The sequence below is a fragment of the Chamaea fasciata genome, unplaced genomic scaffold (genome assembly GCF_029207755.1).
Source record: "Chamaea fasciata isolate MVZ Bird 193981 ecotype frontalis unplaced genomic scaffold, bChaFas1.0.hap1 SCAF_1, whole genome shotgun sequence".
In the NCBI taxonomy this organism is placed as follows: domain Eukaryota; kingdom Metazoa; phylum Chordata; class Aves; order Passeriformes; family Sylviidae; genus Chamaea; species Chamaea fasciata.
Window position 1 is genome coordinate 118,242,861 of NW_027094086.1, and position 23,009 is coordinate 118,265,869.

General features: G+C 41.1%; 1 protein-coding gene across 1 annotated transcript in view; it reads left to right on the plus strand.

Annotated features, from left to right (window-relative positions):
* The window catches only part of COLQ (collagen like tail subunit of asymmetric acetylcholinesterase), a 38,510-nt gene extending 16,174 nt beyond the window's left edge, over window positions 1-22,336 (plus strand). Inside the window, exons 4-17 of the mRNA XM_066181172.1 lie at window positions 1,113-1,157; window positions 1,939-1,965; window positions 3,312-3,383; window positions 5,754-5,816; window positions 6,725-6,751; window positions 7,373-7,417; window positions 8,131-8,166; window positions 9,057-9,137; window positions 12,330-12,426; window positions 14,083-14,222; window positions 16,963-17,082; window positions 17,681-17,801; window positions 19,968-20,070; window positions 21,973-22,336. Of these exons, the coding sequence (XP_066037269.1) occupies window positions 1,113-1,157; window positions 1,939-1,965; window positions 3,312-3,383; window positions 5,754-5,816; window positions 6,725-6,751; window positions 7,373-7,417; window positions 8,131-8,166; window positions 9,057-9,137; window positions 12,330-12,426; window positions 14,083-14,222; window positions 16,963-17,082; window positions 17,681-17,801; window positions 19,968-20,070; window positions 21,973-22,042 (1,047 nt within the window). The 3' untranslated portion in view covers window positions 22,043-22,336. The remainder of the gene's footprint in view (window positions 1-1,112; window positions 1,158-1,938; window positions 1,966-3,311; window positions 3,384-5,753; window positions 5,817-6,724; window positions 6,752-7,372; window positions 7,418-8,130; window positions 8,167-9,056; window positions 9,138-12,329; window positions 12,427-14,082; window positions 14,223-16,962; window positions 17,083-17,680; window positions 17,802-19,967; window positions 20,071-21,972) is intronic.
* The last annotated feature ends 673 nt before the right edge of the window (window positions 22,337-23,009 follow it).

The window sequence follows — 23,009 nt, forward strand, 5'->3', positions numbered from 1 at the left end:
ATTACAAATTACAGGACTGTGCCTTGTACAGGGACAATGTTGGAACCAGCAGTCATTTGGGAAACACTTTTGTGGCAATGGCCACTTGCAAAAAAAGCTACCATTACAAAGAGACATCTAGTAATTACTTCTGAATTCCTCTGTAGCTTGCATGGCTTTCAGAGGAGTTGCAAAAGCTCATACTGTTGACTCATAGCTGAATTTTAATAAATTTTCGTAAGGAGGAGAATTAGATTTGTAATAGTATAACTTCGAGTGCAATTCCTCCCATGTGTGTCCTAAAGTTAAAAGAAACAAATAAAATAAAATTTAGTTCTGACTCTAATAGGATGCATTGATTTTCACTACTGAGAACCTAAAATAACTCTACTGACTAAAATAGTTGGAGTAATTTGTGTCTGTGGGTAGATTTTGCTCCTATTCATGTACGATTTGATCACATTTTGGACAGTGTAAGGTGGGCAGGATCCAAACCTGGAGTGAGTGATTTTTACAGTGAATCTAATGTTTCTCTGATGCAGGTTCATAGGATTATTTTCCTTAGTCATTTAAAAGCAAAGATGATCTGTGAACCAAAGTCTTGTAGAAATAAAACTGTTTTCTAGCAGTTTTTTCTGAGAAAGGTGTTCAAGATCTCCCTGGATTAAGTCTCCTGAAAGGAGAATCAGCCTTGTTTGATGGAGAGAAATATTTTCACCATTCAGAAATGGTGGCAATCTTCCATGTCCATCCCATCCTGCAGACCCCATCCCATATGTTTGATGCTACTTCCCTTACCACCACTTGGGCTGACCTCTTTTGCCAGCTGATGTGGTGTCTCCATGTTCTGGTTGCTAATTCTTCAGGTTTCTGGTAACTTCTCATCTTTCATTTGCCCCAGGCTTGTTTTTCTTGCAGGTTCTCCTCATTTATGAGATTCCCCTGCCCTTCCCATGTCAATCCAACTCTCCATCCTGCCATACAGCTGTGGCACAGGCCTGGTGTTTGGAGGCCACATTCAATCACAACCCCCAACACCTCAGGTGCCAGGAGACACATACGGGGTCAAGGGCTGATGGAAGACAAGCACCTCACTAATGCAGTTTAATAATAATGTTCATGTTCCTCCCTAGGGTCCACAAGGAATTCCTGGTATAATGGGACCAAAAGGGGAGAAAGTAAGTGTCTGTTGCTATGGAGCTTGATGTGTTTTTGAGGAGCAAAGAAGCAGGGGAGGGTGTTCACTTTTTTCTTTGTTAGTTTAGTGAATGGTGGGCCTTATGAATGGAACGTTTAGCTTTAATTTGAATGTGAAGCTATGAATTGGTATGAAGCTATAATTTAAAACTTAGTCTTTCTGTGTTCATTTTCAGTCTTGAAATATATTTTATATCTTCTTGTGGCTGTGACCTCTGTTTAGGATATGCTTTGAGAAAGCATCTCAGATGCAAAAGTCAGTAATCTTACTGACCCAGAGGCCTTTGAACTCCCGGTCCCTCTGGGAGGATGTGAGGAGCAGAGCTCTCCCATGCAGTGTGAATTGTATGGAACAGCTCAGGTATTAAAGTTGGCCTGCCTACATGTTGTTATGCTTTCAGATGTGCAAAGATTTGTTCCATGATGATGCCTAAAGAGCCTTATCACTGAAGATGAACACCTGGTTGTGTGTTTTGTTATACAAGGTGTTGACTGTAGATTAGGGCTGAGAACACAGGAAAGACAAAGGAGCTCTGATACAGTAATTTTTGTCCTTTTACCTCTGTAAACACACTCTTGAGCACAAAGATATTCACAGTGTTTTGTTTGATGGTATTTGTTTATTTGCTTTTTGGGGGAAGGGGTTGTGGGTTTGCTTGGGGTTTTTTTTGTTTTTTAATAGAAATGCATTGATGCATAGACTTAAGAGACACTGTGCTTCATGTGGTGCCTACAGGACTGACATATCCTTTTCCCTGGCAGGGGGAGATTGGCAGGCCTGGAAGAAAGGTATGAACAAAGGTGCTGTCTCAGAAATTCATCTGATATTTAATAGAAGCTGCCAGACAGGGATGCAGACAAGAGTTCAAGAAAAATGAGCTAATGTTGAAGTTGAGCCTGTTTGTGCTCAGAGTGGATGGTAGGGATCTCTGGATGCAGGGCTGGAGAGCTGCCCCAGCTGGCTTGAATTGGACAAATTCCCTGAGTAAAAGCATGGAGAGAAGCCAAATAGTGGGACATTACCTGAAGTGCCTGCATGGACAGAGGAAGCAGATTATGGGAGCTATTATAAAAGGTGTACCAAAAAAGCCCCAAAGCAAAATCAAACTTTTTACTCTTCTGAAGTCTAAACAAGGCTCAGCCAGATACCCCTGGAGGAAAAACCATGAATGATTACCCTTCCAGAGCTCTGGCACCAATGCAAAATGCTGATTATAATCCTATGCTTGGTGACATATGAGCCGTGATATATTGTGAAAAATATGTGCCCCTACATGTGATGAAACGGAATATGTTATCTCAGTCACTAAGTACATCCATTTAATATAATTAACTTTAAAGAAGACAGAAATGCAGGATGAAATAAGAGATATGCAGGGGGTGGTCACTAACTAGGAAAAGAAGTACCCTTCTAATAATATACCAAGGATTTTGACACCAGCTACCAATCAGTAATTCAAATAAATATAAAACACATAAACAGAAGAGGTAATTTTCTTTATTTTCAAATGCCCTACAGTAAACAAAAATATTATTAATGCAAATTAAAGGGTTCAAAACAGCAATATCTTTGAGAGCATAACACACCAACCTACGAAAATGCTGAACTTTAAACACAGTACAGCAACACTTATTCTTCTGACAAAAACAAGTAGGTTCTGAAAGAGAAGTTGCTCAGGTTGGAAATAAAACTGTACAACTCTTGTTAAAAGCTGTCTGGCCCATAAGAGTTCACTCTTGGCCCTGAATGTCATGATGAATGTCATGACATTTCTGAGATCATACTGTCAAGCAGTGTGATGCAGTGGAATAGCATTTATCTGCAGCATTTTAGGTGATATTCAAAGAGTGATTTACAGGCAGCAATTAAAACAGAAATAACTGTATGTACATATGTAGTTATTGCTGGTCATATAGTAGTTAATAAAGGGCAATTATAGCTAGCAATGTAGGAGTGTTCAGAATAAGGACCACAGTAACAGGAATAGTTAGTTAACGATTTGGTGCTGCTCTCAACATAAATTGGATTTGCATGGATATAAGTACACGTAGGTTTTTTTATCCCCTGTCTGCAGTAGTGACCTGTGTAGGAACGGTGTTTTATGAACCACTGTAATCAATGTCTTCCGTTCAAGGGCAGACCAGGTCCCCCGGGCGTCCCTGGGATGCCAGGACCCATTGGATGGCCTGGACCGGTGGGACCGAAGGTAAGACTAAAATTCACATGGAACAAACTGTTCAACATCACAATCTGAACAGATGAGTTGTCTTGGGAAATCCCTAAACAACTACTTGCAGGAGGTTGGGAAGCTGTAGCAGTGCAAGGACACCCTGTGCTTGTCCTCTTTCTTACACTGCTCTGCAAAGCCTAGGGTCAGGTTACTCCACCTTCAGTCCAGACCCTGTAGCACTTCTTATGCGGATTAAACATGTCCAAGGGAAATTAATACAAAGAAGACTCACTGATGTCTCACTGGTGTCTCACAATCATACGAATCAGTGTTTCTAAACAGATTGCCATCATTACGACTATTCTTTATGAGGATCCCTTTGCCTGAACATGTACTGAGCTCATGTGACCAGAGGGAAAATACCAGGCCAGTATCAGGGGAAAGAGATGACAAACCATGAGAATGGCCGATCACATCTTTGAAGTTCATTCCCATACAAACAAATATTTATTCCTGTTAGTTTTATTAACCAACAGCAGAAGAAATGACAGGACATGCTTTGCTTCTGCAAAATGGCTTCTTCTCCTGCATTTGTTATAAAAAAAGCTTCAGGATAGTTCTTTAGTAAGTACTGGCTTATGTAAAAGGTGTAACAGCTCTTCATAGGAGCTGTGGTTTATGGAACTTCTAGTGGGACTTTTGAGACAACTTGCTTCTCTTCAATCCAGGATGCATTAGCCTAAAGGACTGCACACAATGCCAAGTTCAAAACTGCTTTTTCTGGAAAACCTTTTACTCTTCATTTGCTCTATGAAGGTTGACGTCCTCACCTCAGAGGATGTGATGCATTAGCTCTTGATACTGCAGGAATAGTAGGAGGTGACTTGTGAATTCAAGCCACATCTCGGAAGCAGACTTTGAAGATCTTCACAGCCATGTTAGATGAAGAACATCATATTATAGAATGTGGGAAGGTAGGCAAGCTGCAAGAGAGTATGTGCTTAAAAGAAATCAATCAGTTCACTTTGAACTGTGAGATGGGAAATGGTTCCCCCAGAAACATTGTGTGCTATGAATTCCCACAGCAGGAGCAGTGAGGGCAGAGTAAAGTTCAATCAACTCCTTTCTTCATAAGTCTTAGTGAAAAAAGAAAGCAAAGCAGACAGAAAACTCCTACAGTCTTCTCCTTGTAGAGGCATTAGTTTAATTTATGTAGTCTTCCTAATTTTGATTAATCTCCTGTGTCTCATTAGTCTAGATTAGTCTATTACTATGCTTTTTCATCACACTCCTAGAAGCATCCCTCATATTTAGTAGTAATACTTTTTCCTATACTTTAACTGCAAGTCCTGCTTGCAGTTTGATTATGATTCTTTTATTGTCTCTTCTGATACTGGTCTCCTCTGTTCTTTAGGTAGGTTCAAAGTTTCATTTTTTCTGGTCTTTGTAAATTTCATTTTCCTGCCTGTCAGTGAAGGCTCCAGTTGAATACAGTGCAGAAGATCTATGTGGTCACTTCAGTTGGTTGTGTCTCTCTTTCCTTTCTCTCAATCTCTGATCTTCGCCAACTTCCAGTATTCTTCTTCACCACAGATAATTCCTGCATCCCCATCTTGCTGTAAATCTCCAGTAAGCTGCTGTTTCAGGTTTTTTAACTCCTCCACTTCTGTGGATATTTGCCATTTCTTCAGCTGTGTCTTCTTGTCTTCTCTTACTTTGACACAGCCTTTCTTCAGTCCCTATTTGTCCTACTTCATTCCTTCAAATCTTGTCTGAACTTCTGCAGGGACAGCAGCCAACAGAAAAATCCTTTCCATTTCTCAGACAGTGAAAGCCAAAGGAGAGTAAGAGCCAGATGTATTCAGCTGATAGCCCTGCTGCGTGTCTGGGGGTCTCCTCTGTAATTCATGCTAGATATAATTAGCTGATGGCAGCCAGAGAAGGGGTTGTAAAGCTTTTTCGTGATTTATTGGCTCCAAATGACTGTTCAACACATGATGCCTCAGAACTACAATAAAAGCAGCCACCATGCCTCCACAAGCCATGAGGCATGCAGCAAAATGCCGTTCTTTTCTGCAGCTCAGTGGAGGTGATGCTGGGTAGAGACAATGAACCTTCATGCAGAAAAGGATGCACTGCTGATGGTGGTTTGCTTGCATGTCCTTTAATAGCATCTGGGAAAACTGAAGCAAAAGTTATCCATACAAGAAAATGCAAATAGAAGAGTACGGTAACATGTGAGGACACAGGCAGAATGTAATGGCAATATAGACCCCTGTCCACAACACTACACCAAGGTCAGGCTGAACAATCTGACATAAAACCTGAACCACTGAATTGTCAGACATTCAAATATGACCTCATCAGAGAGCCACATTCAATAATTCTCTTTATTGACCCCTTTAGGGTGAAAAGGGAGAGTTGGGTGTGATGGGATTGCCAGGTACAAGAGGACCAATGGGCTCCAAGGTTTGTTAACCAAACACTGCATTTTCAGACATTGGTTTCTAATGCTCTGCTGACAGCTGCTTCCCTTACAAATGTTCTGGAAGGCATTTATTAAGATATATGTTTTTAATACAGATAAAAATATGTTCTACATCAAGCAAGGTTATGTTGTCTGTTTGGGCTTGGCTGTGTTTTTGGCTTTTCATAAAAATGCTTTGGTATAAATTTTTGTAATTTATTTTAAAAGCAAGCTCAGATATAATTGTATCCCACTAGAAAAATGAGTTCTTAAGCATATCTGCAGCATTAGTTTATGTCTGCAAAGTTTTCCACCCACCTCATAAGACTGTGGAGATCATTTTGATCCCCTACTAGAACTAGGCATATGTACTGACAGTCAAAATAAATTATGTAATCAGTTTTTTTCAAATAAAGGATTGGAAAGAAAAACTGAACACTTCTGTTTATTCTATGTTTCTTTAAAAGAAACTCAGTTTTATATTAATGATCACACTAGACTACTTAAATATAACTTAAGTATGTTCTGTGGGGGAAAAACAAACAAACAAACAAAACAGAAGAGGAAGATTATTGTTAAAATTGTTTTAGATTGTTAATTGTGGCTTCTAATGCTTTATTCACTCTCACATTTTATTTCCCTTGTTTCAATTTCAAAGCATAATCAAAGCTGCTGGCTTTACCTGGCTCTTTCATAACAGCTTTTGGGCTGAGTTGTCTTGCCTATAATTCATATTTCACCATACTGTTTCAGTGCAATTTTAGGAGCTGTAAATATTCATTTGCCTTTACATGTTGATGCAATTAATTATTTGTGCTTCGTTCTTTTTCTTCACTTCAAAGTCTGAAAGTCCGGCTTCTTGGGTGATCTTGAAAGCGAGAAGCATTAAAATATCTATCATTCCCTTTAGGGTTTTCCTGGAACTAGAGGAGAAAAGGTCAGTGTGACAACAGAATAACGTATAATTTAACATTTGGAAACACATTAAAAAAAAAAATAACTACAGAAACGAGGTTGAATTTTGATGAAGTCTAAAAGTCCCACTAAGTAATGAAAATATGCATTGAGAAGGAACACAGTCTTGTGGCTTGGGCTGGGGTGCTGAAGAAATGAGTTTTACACCCTGTATCCTTGTGAACAAGTTGCTACAGTGAAACTCACTACAGGTTCCCCATCTGCAGCATGGGTACAACAATCCTGCATTATTGGTCTGGTTTAGTTAGGTGACACATGCTTTGACACTGAGACACTTTGTACACTAAGACCTTGCAGTGGGACCTGAACTGGGGAAAGAAGCCAACTGGGAAAAAAAATCAAATTTAAAATTATTATGTCCAGGAAAGCATGTATTTAAAGTAATTGTCTGGGGAGAATGAGTCTCTTTTCCTACAGTCCTTAGCATCAGTTCTGGAATGATATCAGTAATGAAGCATATCTCTCACTCTGAAATATTACTGTATACTGTTGACTTCAATATCGCATTGTATAGGAAAATATTTTTTGCTTCTTCATGAAATGGTGGTAAGTAGGCTGTTGTTCCCCTGTTATGTCTCTTCAGGGATCCCGAGGTGACAGAGGTGACAAAGGAGTCAAAGGAGACCCGGTAATTTTCTTTTCCCAATGGCTGTGAATGTGCATCTGAGGATCACTGTGCTTCTGACAGGGAAAAAAAGGAGGGGCATGGAAGAAAGGAGCTTGAAAGCATCTTCCAGGGAGGGCAGGAGTGATGAGGGAAAGCAGTGGTCCCATCTGCTGTGAGGGCAGTGGGGCAGCTCCATGTCCCTGTGCCTCCAGACCCGTGGGCAGGGGGATTGATGAGTGACGGGAGGATTTCTCTGGAGGTCATCCCAGCACCTCCCAGGCACCTTCCCAAAATGCTTTCAGCTGGTGATATGATAATACCAGGAGGGGAAAAGGGGGAGAGATTGGTGGCTTGGGGGTTCTTTCAACTAAGAAAGGAAAAGTAAACTGCTTTTGGTGCAAATGGAGAAATGCCATTCCCAGAGGCAGGCTTTGGGAGCTGTCCAGGTAGCAGAGCTGCCTGCAGACAAGAGACCAGTTAGGATGATTCTGCCAGAGAGACAGAAACTGGCAGCAGAGGATCAGACAGAGGAGTAATGGCACCATACAAGGAGCTTTACAGTAAAATTTTGCTTATAAATCTCTACCTACTGCATTACCTGCAATGCTGAGTCAGTGCAGGGGTTTTTGATCGAGAGCCACACACGGCACTTGGTTTTTTCCTTCCAAGGAAGGTGCTGCTTTGTCAAAGATCACTACACATTTTCTGATTACTTTTCTCCTTTGACTTTGTAGGGAGAAATAGGCTTTCCTGGAATGCTGGGACAAAAAGTAAGTGGGCATGATATGTGGGGGGATTGTGTTAAATGCTGGAACAGGATCAGTGAGTGGATTCAGGGACTTCCCAGACAGTGTAAGACATTGAAATTCTTGCTTGACTCACTGACCAGCATTGCCTGGACTTGATCAAATTCTTTAGGCTTTTTAGCTTAAGAGAAAAGTCAGATTTAGCTCTTTGGTGTTGTTTCTATTTTTTCCCCAGATGTTTGCTTAGTCATAATCTTCCTCCTGTTTAACTGCCTGAATTATTTTATTCATGCCTGTTTTATTCACTTGAAACTAATAAATGTTTTCTTCTTGATATTCTGCAACAAAATGGCACTACTGCAAATAGCAGTGGTAACCCTGACCAGTTTTTACATCATCATCATTCTGTACTTGAAAAACAAACAAAATTGAGGTGCTGGCTTCTGGAAAACCTAAAGGTGGATAATTTTATGACAAAATCAAATCATGTCTCTGAAATTAGAAAAGTTAATAATTGCTTCTAGAGAGATTAGAAGATGAGTGAATTCACCTTCCTTTCCCTAAGTATTTTCATCACACATGCATCTTAACAGCAAAGCAAGATATTTCAAAGGGGTCAGAGAGCTTTCCCAGCCTTGACCTCTATCCAAGTCTTTAAGTGTTTTTCTGATCTCATTTGGCCTCTTCCTTAGGAAAGGATTTTTCAGGTGTATGTGGGTGAATTGTATGAGCTTTTTTTTTTTTTTTTTTCACTTTACGTTTGTTTAAAGAAATTTTATAATAATTTTGTATTTCTAAGAAAAAAATTATCTAGAGGAATCATGTGAATGAAAACAATGTGCATCTGATGTCTTGTATGAGGAAGGTATAACCATGCACTTACCTCCTGCTTCCTTCCCTCTGCAACCACCAAGGGAGAAATGGGCCCCAAGGGACAGTCTGGAGTACCAGGACACAGAGGACCTATAGGAAGACCTGGAAAACGAGGCAAACAAGTAGGACCACGGTGTTTCCTCTTCCTGTGACTCATGGCATCTGTGTGATTGTGTGGTCTAAGCTCTCCTGGCATGCACTGTGTCACACAAGGAGTAGACAGAAGCCCTGGAACACCTCACAGGCATGCACAGGCTGCACAGGAGTTAAGCCTCAGCTTTAGGGCTGGAGTCTTGTCTGCAGCATTCAGCTCCCTGCCCATGCAGCACAGGAAAAGTTGTTTTTATCCTGGATTCGTAATGAACTCATTTAATACAATTTGAGCAGATCTTGAAGGCTTCCTTTGAATCCTAAGCAACACAGAGCTATGGTCCCAGCCCCAACTCACAGCTAGAGAGCTCGAAATTATGCTATCAGAGCTGTATTTTCAGAGTTTCAGGTGAATTGTAAAGGCTAGGAATTGTGTGTAAATTGGATACTGACTCCATAAATGCAGCATTTCAGTGGTAGGGGCTTAGCTGGAAGTACTTTATTTGCAGTCTTGTTATGCCCAGCATGGCAAGGAGATGCATATCCCTGCTTCACTGTTGCTCTGATGAGAGCAGGTAATATCTGAAGTGATAAAGTAGCCAATGTGGGGAAAAAAGAAGAGTTGGGTGTTAGGAAGGAAATAATAGATCCCCAAGTGAGGAAGGTATGAGCAATGTAAGTCTCCTAGATAACCCACAAGATTTTTTTTTTTTTTTGGTCCTAGATTTGTACAGTTTTAAAACATGGTGTGTGCTCTTTGCTGGTTTTGAGAGGTTTGCTTTATTTATTGTTTGACTGATTGATTGACTGTAAACTCAGTTCATCTGTCTGGCCTATGTGCTGTGGAATATCTTTCCATTGCATATGGCAAGAGAAGATGCAGCTCCTGCAGATCAGCTTGAGCACCGTGCACTCCTTATTTGACCTTAGACATTGTGTCACCTTACACAGTGGCTTGATAAAAACGTGGTGACATAAGCATGTCATAATTTAAAGCAACAATCAGTGTGACTAAAAGAACTACATTCTGGGCCTAGACTGGGGTTTCCAGTCCCAAGGCTCAGTACACAAACCCCTCTCTAGTGCCCTGAAGACAATCTTAGCATTGATTCAGCATGAAAAAGGCTTTCCCTCTCTGTAACTTGCAAATTTATTATTTCTTTTCTTCTTTTCTAATCCTTTGAAAAAAAAGCCGGGAGTGGCATGTTAAGGCTCTGCGGTCTGGCTGCCACCTTGAAGTGCTGTAGTTGTCAGGCTGTTTGTTCAGCTGAGAGGATAGTTTCCACCAGCATGGGGCCATTTCCTGTCTCTTGATCCAGCTGACATGCCTCGATAAAGGCTGCTAAATTAAGCAGGTGTCACTTCCACTTCCATTTCGAGCTATGTCTTGATTAGCTCACTGACTTCTTCAAACTCTCCCTGCCCCTGGGACAGGCTCTTCCTGAAAGGTGGCCAGGAGCTGGGAGTCACAAGTCACAGCCTTACCGCTGCTGACCGAGATGTAACACCCAAAGCTTTAGAACTTGGAAACTGACCCCAAGCAAACCCAAGTTTAGGGTTGCAGTCTTGAGAAGGAGGAATGGCATTTGGGTAAAGCTACTTTGAAAGAAAGGACATGAATACAAATATTGTCAATGGGAAAAGCTGCTCCAAATGCCGTGGGCACATGGGTAAGATAAAAAAGGCAAAAACACTGAACATCAACCCTTGCCATTATTATTTAATCAATCAGTGCTTACCAGGAGAGCATTAAGCAATCGTCCCTCCAAAGCAGGGGACACAGAAAACAGCTTGTTTTCGTCAGTACACGTGTTTTCAGTCTGACTGGCACCACTTCCCCTCTGTCAAATTGCTGTTGTATAGGATGAAGAGATTTCTCACAGTCTTCTTTGGGGCTACAAAATCCTGGTCTGCTAGTTCTGTGTTGCATAATGTAAGAACTAATTAGAGATCAGCATCACTGACATTCACATAAATCCTGAAATATTTTTATGGCTCAGAGCTTGCCTAATAGGATTAAACAAAGCAAATATTCAATTAGTTCTTTATAGGCCATGGCAAAATCTCTGCTGAAACGGTGCAAGTGACATTCAAATGTATCCTTGGGATGTAACATATTATATAACAAAAATTATTTCAGCATATATTACTATATATGCTTTGCTACTCTTAAATTAGACATGCAACCATTCGTTGTATGATTCTGAAAGTGCATTAACCTGGAATTACACCATCTTCAAGGAAATAATCTCCTTTGTCATTATAAGGAAACTTACATAGTACACATCATTTTTATTATGCTAAATAACATTGCTGTTACATAAAAATCAAGTCAGATATTTAAACTTTAAGCTATGTAATACACTTCTGAAATATAAAGCTGAGAAATCCTATCCTCGGAGAGTATATGAGCAGGAAGGTAAATATAGTTATTTTTAATAAGTGTCACCGCATTAAATTCAGGAGCAAAAAATGAGAAAGTGCCGAACAGTTCTAGGTTGAAACTTCCAAATGCCTAAGGGTACGATTGCACATCAAGGTCCCATGAGGCAAATTAGGGTTGATTTTAAAGAATATCAGTTATTGCATTTTAACTGTGTGTAAGCCCCTCTCCCACAGGTAATTTTGCAGCATTTACTACTTGTTTGGACACCATTTCTCAGTATGGTGTTGCTAAACATTAACCTGCACTTGTAAGGCCAAGGCTTCACTTGGCTTGTGGTGATTTGTTATCACAGCTATACCCATGGTGAAAGTCAAGGAGATACAGGAATCCGCGCACCTCAAACATTCTGGAAATAGTGTGAGTGTCAAAGTCATTAGTGAGCTTCTGAAAGGCTGTACCCTAAGACTGGGAAATGTCACTGTGGAAGCCCTTGACAACTCCTCAGGGATTTTACCCTTTCTCAGTGGCATTCACTCCTAGAGAGTTACAGGGGTTAAAAAAGCTATCAAATGATTGAAGTCGGAGCAGGGCGATTCCTGACTCCTCACAGGGCAGATCTCTGTGACCATTCCCATTTGGGATCAGAAGTCCTGCCTGGGCATGCCTTTCTGTCTCCACCTAGGAGAGGAGAGCCCCTGTTCCCTGGGGTGGTGTCCATGGAGCTCATTCTTCTTCTGGCAAGTGTCCTGGCTTTCTTAAAGGGGAAGGCAGTGCTGTCTGGAAGAGGTTGTTTGTTACTAATATCTTAGCCCAGAAATGGATGTCACTTCTCTTCTAGGGTCTCAAGGGGGACATTGGACCGGCGGGTGTCATGGGCCCACCTGGCAGGCCTGGTCCTGTTGGCCAGCCAGGCCCCCCTGGACCATCAGCATTAGGTAAGCAGAAAATGAGGGGACGTCCTCAGGAGTGTCCCTGCTCCCAGCCCCTCCTGACTCATCAGGCACACACAGGCCCCTCTGCACAAACTGCTGCAGGGCTTTATTTGCTTCTCCATCAAAGGCAAGAAAAGGATTTCTCCTGAAGGCAGGTCATGCCGTCCTTGTCCATTATAAGGACTCTATATCTTACTTTAGAGCATACTTTATGGCTTCTGATGTTTCAGATAAAAACAAAACTAAAGTCTATGTGGTCGCTGAGGGATTTCTGTAGATGGGGACAATGAAAAGCCATCTGGCAGCCTTGGAGAGACTTGGTAATCTCCATCATCAAAGGTCTGCTTCTCCAGATATTCTGGTTTACAGTGAAAAACTGTGATTTCTAATCAGCCAGGACATATTCACCCTCTGTGCAGCTCTGCAAGAGAAAACCAGATGTAATTCAAGTTACAGTGTCACTGAGGAAAGAAGGGAAGAGAATGGAAAGGGATAGGAGTTGAGGCAAAAAAAAAGCAGTGGAGAAAAACACTCTCTATAATTAAGTGCTTGAGATCTGTGCTCACTGCAATTGTGTGTGTTGTAGAAATCATGAGAAAAGCCTTGCAATAACATAATTGTACATCTTCAGAGCTGTGCATGCACATGAACCCTGATCAGCTTGTGGGTCCAAACATGGGCATGAAGAACAATACATGACCCACAATACCTGATGTCCCCTTCCCTTTTGCTTTCCTTTTTCCTTCCCTTGCTTGCATTAGCAGACAAGAGGTATCATCTTGTCGTGGTGTGGAAATGGAACATCTGTGAAGCTGGGCACAGCTTCAGAATCATCATATATCTCATGTCTCCCATTAAGAAACATCTTTCCTTGAGTAAATTAGCTGGAAGCTTTCAGAAGGCAGAATTTTCACCATGCTGATGGGAAGGCAGCCAGGACCTTGAGATTACTTTTTCAAGGCTTTCTTCCATCCACAGAAAGTTTATGTGTCAAGATTATTAATATTTTTCCTCTAGAATATAAATTTTGATCTTAAAAGACATTTCTGTAATGATGCCACTGCTTGCAGTATGATCATATTGGCTCATAATCTGAATCTGCAGAGTAGTGCATCCTTGCCAAAGTTTGAAAGTCAAAAAGCAGTGTTTTTAAAAATGTTTAATTAAAGCATTAAAAAACTCCTGTATTTTTAGTTGTGTTTTTGCTGTATAGAGACCTGTGAAACATCATTGCTCAAGTTGTTGTACAAAGGCACAAGTCCAGTGTGTTGTGGACATATACAGAGACTGACTCTACAAAACTTGGTGCATAGGCACTGTAGACTGATCTGTGTGTTCATCCTGTCCTGAATTTCTGTAGCTTCAAACAGGCTGACATTTTTTCTAAGCAAATGGTCTCTCTCTTCCTCTGTAAAACTGGTAGAAAAATTCAAATGGCGATCCAAAATGATGCGACTGTGGTAAAAAAACTGGCACCTTTCTCCTGAAGTACTGGAATTAGTGCCTCCCTTCAGTTCCCAGTGGATTTGGTGGGAGATGTGCCTATCTGAAAACTTGGGTAAATGCATATATCCACCTGACCTATACTTTTCCCACTAAGGTTGTTTGTGTGTTGTGTAGTAACTTCATAACAAGGCAGCCTGGTACTCTGCTTCCTAGGGCAATTTGCAATAGGACCAAAGGGAGAAAGAGGACTTCCAGGGCCTCCAGGGAGATGTCTCTGCAGAACCCCACAACATATGAGTAACCCATCGTACGAGGAATCTGTGTTTGGACACAGCTACCCAAAAGTTCCTGCGGTAAGCAAGTTTTCTGGGAGGGGATGTGAGCAGTTCTTAAGTGCTTTTATTACAAGAGGTGTTGTACTCACTAATATTTTTTATTTAATAGGAAGATATATAGGCAATGTGGGATTTTTAGTACCCAAAAACTCAGAGAACCAGCTGGTGCAAAACAGTTCAGTCTCATAACTTGTTGTGTGATTGATGGGCTGAAATGCAGCTGTTTCAAAACATCAGTAAGGTAGCACATGTTTGGAAATGTTTTTCAAGCCTGAAAAACATTTCTCTTTCATCTACTACTGTACATATGTAATCTATCCTTTTTATTTTATGAAATCAAAATACATTTCAGATTGGTCAGTAAACTAAGAATCTCTTTCTTGTTTGTTTGGGGTGCTTTTAGAGAGTCATTTCAGAACTGAATATTGGGATCAAGCATTTCATATATGCAATAGAGCTTTCTCCCAAAGCACAGCTTTCTCCCAAAGCCTAGACCCTCAACAACAGGAGTTTCCACAAACTGTGAGAATCAGGAGTCTGGGCTCCAGTCTGTATATATGTAGACATACACATTATATAGCTAATTTCCATCTCTAGCCTTGAAAGCATTTTTATGAGCAAATTGGACAAAATACTTTAAAGGGCAAGGCATTGGTGAAATGTGACCTAGCAATTTTTCATCACTGATTTCTTTGGGCTTTGTAACTACTGTTTATGTACTTTTCCTTTTGCTGGGCCCTGCCTTATTATTCTGTGCAGTGTAGCACTTAGTCAGCAATGAAGATGCTCCCTTGCTGCTGTAAGGCAGCATAGCTCAGCCACTCCAGACAATCAAGTGGAAATGCTGGTTGTCTCTGAATGTCAATGGGCAGCAATTAGCTTTTTTAAAGCACTACCTGTCACACTGTCAGAAAGCTGTCACAGTGTGTGGAGAGGACACACGCACAACACCATTAAACCGGGTCACTGAGCTCAGCCTTTTTGCATGAGTGTTTCAAGTCTTGTCAGCTGTGTCAGCTGCTCACTCATCCCTGGCTGTGTTGCATCAGAAAAAGTCCTCCTGTTGTTTCAAAAACATAATAGCGAGAGATGAATGTGCTGAAATAAAGTTGCATATCACACCACACTACATGCAAAAAAACCATCAAACTTTGCATCCTGGAGAACTCACAAGAAAATCTTTAAGGCTCACAAAATAATGCATAGGTCTTATTACCTTCCTACTCCATCAGGCACAGTTTCATATCAGATCTTAAAAGATAGTAATGAGAGTGTAAGTATCTAAAACACCATACACTATCACTATGAGCCCCCAGGTGCCATTATGTTGCCAGGAATGTGGGATGGCAAAAAGACAAGGCTTAGCCCTGGAAATGAGGCACTTCCAGAGCAGCATTCCCTGTTTTCCTGCCCGCCCCATTTGTTTTACTCCCTCGAGTGTAAAGAGCACTTTAACTTAAACTAGAGCTTAAACATCACTGTTGTTTATTCTGTTCAGATCCCCATGTCAGCTTTGAAGCCTGTCTTGGGCCACTTGGAAGCTCTTGCCAGGGTTCTATAGCTGCACATGGCAAAGATCCAGAGATGGTGCTCCGTGTCCTGGCCCCGTGGTTTGCCAAAGCAGCAGCACATCCTCAGTGCCATCACCCATGCACCCAGCAGCTCCTCCAGAGGAGGGCAGAGGCTGGGAAACAAAGTGCTGGTTTTCTATCACTGGCTTAGATTCATTCCATTTTTAAAGTCCTGTGCAATTTTAAAGGCTAATATCTGAAATGGTTTGAGACAACACAGTTTTTCTATTGATTTCAAGAGAAACTGGAGCACTGGGGCTGGGCCCTGAGCTCCTGAACACAATTACAGAATCAGTTCTGTGCTGGCTGCCTATTTCTTTGCTTTCTTTCATTCAAGATAAAGGCATTTTTATTCAATGCTTCTTTAATGAAATTGGCCTTTTTCCAGGGTTATGGGAATATTCTGCTATGTAAAAATTTCAAGGTAACTTGTTTTTAAAAGAGCCAATTCTGTTTATGCTGGTGAGAATCAGACTCAGACCTAAATCTATTTTGCTCAGAAGCATTCCATTTGCTTTTTCTTAATTTAAAAATGGCTTGAATCTTACAAAAATTAAATTGATTAAGCTGCAGAAGGAAGAGATTATTTCCTAATGCCTCTTAGATCCAATTTCAGTGACTGAGACATTAAAGAAATGGGTAAGAGAGCAGTTTGTCCTAATTTTTTCATTTTGAATTAATATTTTTTTCTGTGAATTGAAGACTTGGCTGTAGATCATAGTATATGCATATAAAGAAAGATGCATTTTAGTGCCAATTAAATCTAAAGAAAGCACAAAGAGGTAAAAGATAAGTGAAGGTTGTATTGAGCCATGCACTATTTATTTTGTAGCCACAAACATGCCTAGAAAGTTATAGTCAATCCACAAAAAGCACTTATGCCCATTTGAATTTTGCAATTGTTTCAGCGTCAAACCATTTGAGCATCAGGAAGTTCTTCTCAGTAGTGATTGTGCACCAGTATTTGTATGATTTTTACCTGAGGATGTGCATCTCTAAATAGGGGCCCGGGAAACACCATTCTTTCCATGGGTGTAGGTTCTCACCTCCTCTCTTTCTGAAAACAACTGAACCCTTTTTCTGTATATTATTTACCTATTTGAAGGTACATATGCCAAACTAGATTCTGTGACAATCCAAAAGACTTCTTGAGAAGGTTACCAATCACTTCTTTTTCTGTGCCCCAGATTTTTGTGGTGAATAATCAAGAAGAATTGGACCGGTTAAACACCGAAAATGCGTTAGCTTTTAGAAGAGATCAGAGGTCTTTGTATTTCAAGGATACCTTTGGATGGCTCCCAGTCCAGGTGAAAATATGACTGTGGTCTCAAAAAACCCGTGAGTGTGTGTTTCATTTTGAAATACAGAACGTACTTCTGTACTTAGGCCGTCATACAGAATCAATTAAGCGAGTGGGGGAAAAACTCATTTTTTGAACACTGCCACAACTGTACACAATTCTGTGAATTTTGTTCACAGGAGTCTTAATTACTGAGGAATTAAGTCAGCAGTGTTGCAGATTTTGCTAACTTCTCTGTGAACCAGGTTCCACTGGTGGGCAAACTGAAGCAGATTTCAGGGAATTATGGTGGTAAAGAGAGTTTTTATTTAATACAAAATAAGGCTAAACCCACCAGGATAGAAAGTTGCAGAACTAAAACATTGCAAACCAAACTCATGTGTTTCCTTATTGCTTCATGGAGCTGAGTCCTGCTGAAATTAACAGCAGGATCCTTCTTGTGTCTACGGGACTTTGGATCAGACTCTGTATAAACCCTCTGACCGACAAATAACGGGACATAAAAACCTCGTTGTGGGATCTGCCCCGCAGAGCCCTTCTCCCCCGCTTGCTATCCAGGCTGCTGCTGGTCTGGTTCAGTAACCTCTGTGTGTTCGCCTGGTCAGCTCACCCCTCTCTATCCCGTGGATTACCGCTTCGAGGATGGGGGCACCTGTGGAGATGGGATCGTGCAGGATGGGGAGGAGTGCGACGACGGCAATGCAGTCGTGACCGATGACTGCATAAGTAAGTTACAGCACAGCAGGAGTGCCTTGTTTCTACACGGGGAGGTGCATTAGTTGTACCACAGGGTACACGACTGTCTAAATCAAACAAGGAGAGCTTGTGTGGTTTGTGGATCAAGTGCAGGCAAAGGGAGGCACGATGGCCACAGGGTGAAAACTGAAGCTTTTGTGCATGTGGGTGGCACACACCAGCACAGGACAGAGGTGACAACAGTCCTTCTCATGCATCCTTGCTGAGTCAGAGTCACTGCATTTTGGGGGCCACATCCAGCAGTTGGTTTACACACACATCTTTCCTGGGGGCTGCCCGTTCTCTGTCTGAAAGCTGTAGCACACCTTGTTAGTGCAGCACAGCCCTTGGGATAGACACTGAGGCTGGCTGTTTCTTACGGTAAAATAGATCCTGAGTCTAGAAACACCACTTTGGATTTTGTTATTCACTTGCTTGGGGAAGGCGTCAACCCACTACCTTCACTGTCAGGTTTATGTAACATTTAATTCATGTCTACTCCATCTTCCTTCCATTTTGCTGATTGTGGATAGCAAAGAGCATATAAGCATTCAAGCAGCTGTGACAACCTTCGCTTCTCCCTCTCAGTCACTTTTACCCCTAGAGCACAGCACTACACCATCTCCACATAATAGGTTTGCTCTGTTGTTCCCAGCAAAGGGATGCTTCTTCACATTTCAGAAGAAGTATCACTCAACACTGAAAGATGCAATTTTTGGTTTATATATTCCTCAGTTTTTCAGCCTGACTTTGAATATGGGGTGTATGCAGCCGTGCCCTATGCAAGTATCTCCATCCACCTGTCCATCACCACCCTTCCCCTTATAACTCAGGAATCCCAGCTAACTTCTCAATGACAACAGGAAAGGGATTTCAAAGGCAATTCAATCTCAACAGGTCTAGGGAGAGATATAAACAATAGCCGCACTAAGCTTGCCTAACTGCAGAGTACTCCAGAGAGACAGCAGGATCTCTCTTGTTTCCAAACATGAGAAAACAATTAAATTAGAATTTGCAATCAACCGTGGGCAACAACCATGTGGGAAGATAGTGTTCATTAGTTCTTGTGCCTGCAAAATTGTGCACTCTGTGTCTGAGGGCATGTTGTGTTCTCTGTGCTGTGCATTGGGCAAAACCTTGCAATGCACAGATTTCTGACACTGATGTGACCCATCATTGAGTTAGTTATCTGGAGATGAGCACATTGTCATCATTCTTCTCCTGTAACTGAACCCAAAGGAAAAATCTAACCAAATGTTAAAAGGATTTTATTGTTAAAAAGGCTTTTTGATCTCAGAAGCATCAGTTTCTGACAAACACATCCTTGGTGCAATTGATTAATCATTTCTATTTGTAAATAACCCACTTTAGCCTCCCTGTTCTTCCCTGAGTGTCTGTTTAATCTTTTGCCTAACACCGGTGGATTCTCCCAGAAGATGTCAAAGCAATTTTAACTAAATGAATTTGTTCATGTTAGAAAGTCATTCTCAATATGCTGAAGATCTCAAAATCAAAGTCCAATTGCTAAAATGGCAAACAAACCCACAAATTACTGCAGCCTACATGTCAATCACCATGAAAAAATGTGACAAGTCCCAGTCATGCTCAAGTCAGTAGGAATCAGCAGTGGGAAAAACATGGTTTTGGCAACCTTTAAATACCTTATTTTTTTATAGACAGGCTGCATAATTCTGTTCATATGTGGAAACTCACAGCAGACAAACATAGATATTGCACAGAATTGAGTAAAGGTTTAGGTTGGGAATTTCAAACCTGTTAATGACCTAGCATTATTTTTTTGAGATTGTGACTTCCCTGAATCATTTATGTTAACTGTATTTTATGTTTCCCTTAACTTGTTTTGATGGTAATTATCTACGGCAAGAAGTTTTGAATAAGTGCTGTTGTAATTAGTGATCCCATAGTAATTATTTTTAGTGTTTATCCATTCTTTCCCTTGGTCATTGAAATTAGACTAAAAAAATTACCTTCTTTTTAGTGAAGAGTACTGCTCCTCCTAAGATGGTCCGTACAGAATGCCTTCCCGAAAATATCTTGCTTTATACTTAACCTTTAAAAATCTTGTTCCACTTATTTTACCTGTTTCTTTTACATATCAAGTGCCTGGAAGGTATTTCTGTCTTTATTTTTCACTAGGGTGCCGCCGTGCCTACTGCGGAGATGGCTACAAGCACGAGGGGGTTGAAGACTGCGATGGGATGGATTTTGGATATTTGACATGTAGAACATACCTTCCTGGGTATGTAAGAGGAGGTCTTCACTTTGGTTTGATGGGTTTTTGGTTGGTTTGTTCATGGGGTTTTTTCTGTGTGTGTGTTTTTCCTTTCTTTTTTCTCTTTGCCAGCTTTGAAACAGAGGAGTCACAGCCACTCAAACCTTGTTCCACTGGGACCACTGCGAGTAGCAGGGAAGAAAGAGTCTATCAAATTATTTCTGTATATCATTGACTTTAAGGGCTAAATCTCATTTCACAGTAAGAAGCACATGCCTCTTACTGTACAAAATGAATGAAGGTCGCCTAAACCTATGTTTGTCCATTTCTTGCCAAGATTTCCCCAGCTGGTCACATTAATGTCCAGCCATAACCTAAGAAGAGTAGGAAAGACTATGAGAAGATGATCACATTGCAGGAAAAAACCACAACATCCAAAGCACAGGCTCCTACGGACCTCCTGCTGCCCTTCCCATTAATAGATACTCTAGGGGTGTATTTGCTTCTGAATCAAGCAGTCATCTGTCAGCTTTTCCAAGGCAGCTTCCTCTGGTCAGCGTTTTGCCTCCAACAGCAGCACCTCTATTTAGCTGTCAGGTATCATTACTGGCTAAGAGGAAACATTTAATTTGCAAATTAAATTATGTGCAGAGCCCTCATCATTCAGGGAACAATAATGTGCTAATTGACAGGAATAAGAAACCACAGGATGTCTTTGTAAATCTAGTGCTGTGCTAATCCTTCCACAGTAATTGTTGGAGCACTTCTGGTATAAGAGATTACTAAAATCCAGACCAGTCAACCTGACAAAACCGGAACATTTTACAGAGACCTCATCTTCAGGCAGTGTGGAGTTGTTTTCTACTGTGAAAACTATTCCCTTCTAACAGCCTGAGATTTGGTGGCCAAGATAGTACTACAAAAGTTTGAGGAAAATTTTATAAATTTCACATTGCGTGTATGTTCAAGTTGTGAAGAGCAACTCAGACCTTTTATTTTTGTGTGTAGTCTGCAAATTATCTGCCTAACTAAAGAAAAAGCTGTGAATCATGAGAAAGTGGGCCGAGTATGTGAGCATGACACTCTCATGGGAGTTTTACCCTGAAGTAACCTTTCCTCCAAGAACTCTGCTGCAACTGATTTTCCCTTTTTTTTCTCTTTCCAGCCCACAGATCCCTCCTCCTGTTTCACACACCTTCTTCTTCAGATTTTATGTTAGTCTGAGAATGTGGGTTATCCTAGGACGTAGTTCTAAAGCTGCTTAGTCCACAGCTTTATGCTATGGACGGGTTATTCACTTGGACATTCCAGCAATAAAAACTAATTTAAATTCTTATTAACATCTCTGGTCAGGTCTTCAGAAGGTTGAGTCACTGCTCAGTTTAAGTCAGTAGAAAGACAAAATCTCTGTTTTTCCTTATTTTGCAAGGACTTTTCAATTTACTTTTTTAAAAATTATTTCAAATGTGGGAATGTGTCACTCTCATTATTTCAAGTACATGAAGAAGAAGTTAAAGGACAGGCACAGTCACCCCTGCTGAAGCTATTGGGAGTAACTGGAAAAGCACTTAACTCAGAGCCTCAGATATTTCGTTCCACAGCTCCCGTGGGTGAGCACCAGGGCCTTTTGCATCCACCCCCAGGAAATGCTCTAGTCCTGATGCCAACAGGGATTTTATTTTTTTAAATTGACATTACTGGGAGTAAAGTCTCCACTCATAGTTTCTCCTGGACTCCTGTTTTGCTGACAGAGGAGAACACAGCTGAGCACTGATGAAAATTGCCCTCCTATTTTGTTTCCCATATGTTGCTGCATATGCATATTCTGAGTTTCTTCACTCCTACAGAGAGTTCCATCCAGCAACTGTGTAAGTGAACTATACCATGCTTTGAAACTGAGATATTTATTCTAGGTCTCTTTTATTCTAGGTCTTACGGAAAATTGCGATGCACTTCTTACTGCTACATTGACTCCACACAGTGTCGATACTTCACATGAGGGGAGCAGAGGTGGTAGCATCCCACGTGTAGCAGGTGCTGGGTGCTACACTATCACCTATCCAAGAAGGACTGGGACAAAAAACCACTCCACCCACCTCTGGAAAAACAAACAAAGACACATCATGCTGCTGATGGCCATTTTGAGATTTTTTTTTAATATAAATTTGTCAGATAGGGAAAAATAGGACCACTGCATCCTGTCTTAATAGAGAAATAAATGTCAAACAGTGTGTGCCAGTGGGACTTCCATGTGGCTATGGATGGCTCTCCATCACAAAAGCAACATTAAACTACTGGAAGCTGAGTTTCATTAACCAGGAATGTCGTGTAACAATTACCTCGACTTAGCACTGTTAAACCCAAATATAATCTCTTCAGGGGTTTTGCATTTAACCCTTCTCTACATAAACACAAAGCATATCTTGGATGCGGTGTTTAGAGGGACTTTCTCTTTTATTACAATGTGAACTTAGCAAGTGTTGTATCCACAAGAGATGACTTCAACAATTGTAAGGTTACCAATTCTCCTTCATCGGTCAAAGGAGTTAAAGTTCTTTGAGAATCAGCAAATCAGCCAAATCAGCTGGTTAACATCACCTTCAGGTGAAGACATTTTCTGTGTTTGTCTGTGCACTACAAGAAGTCACAGAAGGCCTGCAAAACACACCACAAAGGACAAACTGAACAAATAAACTGTGAAATAGCCAGGAAGTTCTCTCCCAGGAGAAAATCAGACAAGGAGGGAAGATAAAGAAGGAACATATATCTATATCTTTCTCCTCTGTGCTGAGCTGACTGGGCTCTGCCTGACCCCAAGGGGCTGGGACAGCATTGGTTCACTGCCTGAAACCATGGCCATGTACGCATCATCTTCTCTCTGGTGTCCACACTGGAAGGTCTTTGAATTTGCAACCCCTTGTCCACCTTACCATCATCATTCAATTCCCAGTTATCCCTGTGCTCCC